The sequence below is a fragment of the Penaeus monodon genome, chromosome 15 (genome assembly GCF_015228065.2).
Source record: "Penaeus monodon isolate SGIC_2016 chromosome 15, NSTDA_Pmon_1, whole genome shotgun sequence".
Classification (NCBI taxonomy): Eukaryota; Metazoa; Arthropoda; class Malacostraca; order Decapoda; family Penaeidae; genus Penaeus; species Penaeus monodon.
In genome coordinates this window covers 38,159,145-38,159,945 of record NC_051400.1, presented here as the reverse complement: position 1 = coordinate 38,159,945, position 801 = coordinate 38,159,145, and the positions used below count along the sequence as shown (strand labels likewise).

The 801-nt window shown below is 36.3% G+C and overlaps 1 protein-coding gene across 1 annotated transcript in view; it reads left to right on the top strand.

Annotated features, from left to right (window-relative positions):
• Positions 1 to 801, top strand: part of LOC119582022 (CAP-Gly domain-containing linker protein 3-like) — a gene marked incomplete at its 3' end in the record, with an annotated part of 68,768 nt that overhangs the window by 53,640 nt on the left and 14,327 nt on the right. The window contains 1 exon segment of the mRNA XM_037930225.1: positions 365 to 481. Coding sequence (XP_037786153.1) covers positions 365 to 481 — 117 coding nt within the window.

The following is an 801-nucleotide window of genomic DNA, read 5'->3' as shown; positions in this document are numbered from 1 at the left end:
CTCAATAACTAGGCTAAGATTTACTCACTGAATATTGCCATTCATTACGTTTCCTGTTTACATGTTACCCATTCATTAAACCTTGTATTATTTTCTTTTGCCTGTAAATCTTAAGGCACTTGACGATACTTGCTTTTTTAAATTTTACTTGTTTATAAAACCAATAGTTACTCTTTGCATTTAACCATTCATTAAACTAATATTTTCCATTTGCATTTAATCCATTCCTAAAACCAATATTTACTATTTAGATTCTACTCATTCAAACATTTATTGTTTACATTTTGCCCATTCATGTCACCAAGGTTTACTGTTACATTCTCAACCATTCATAAATCTAATGTTTACGTTTCCTCGTCCGCAGATCTTGAACATGGGATGCCATGTGGACGACCGTGACGCCTTGACAGATATGACACTGTTGCACTACGCTGTCAAGTCTGGCAGTGTTGGCGTTGGCGATCCTGCCACAGCTTTGCAGGTGATGTTCTTTGTTTGTTTGCTGTTTTATTGGTATATGTTGGTCGTTGGATCCTATGGCGTTAGGAGAGCTATGGTATATTGTAATTGAGAGTAATGTGAAGGAAAATTAAAAATTGATAAGAGACATGGGGTTAATAAAACTGAGATTGAAAACAATGTAAAGGCATAGAGAAAAATGACCGATAAAACTAGGAAGAGAAAGGAAAGGGGAAATTTGAGAAAAGTGAAGCTGAAAATAGTCATGATAATGGCTGCAACAGTAATATGGTAATATGGTGTAGGGGAGCGAGGACGCACAAGCACGCACCTACAGTGTAC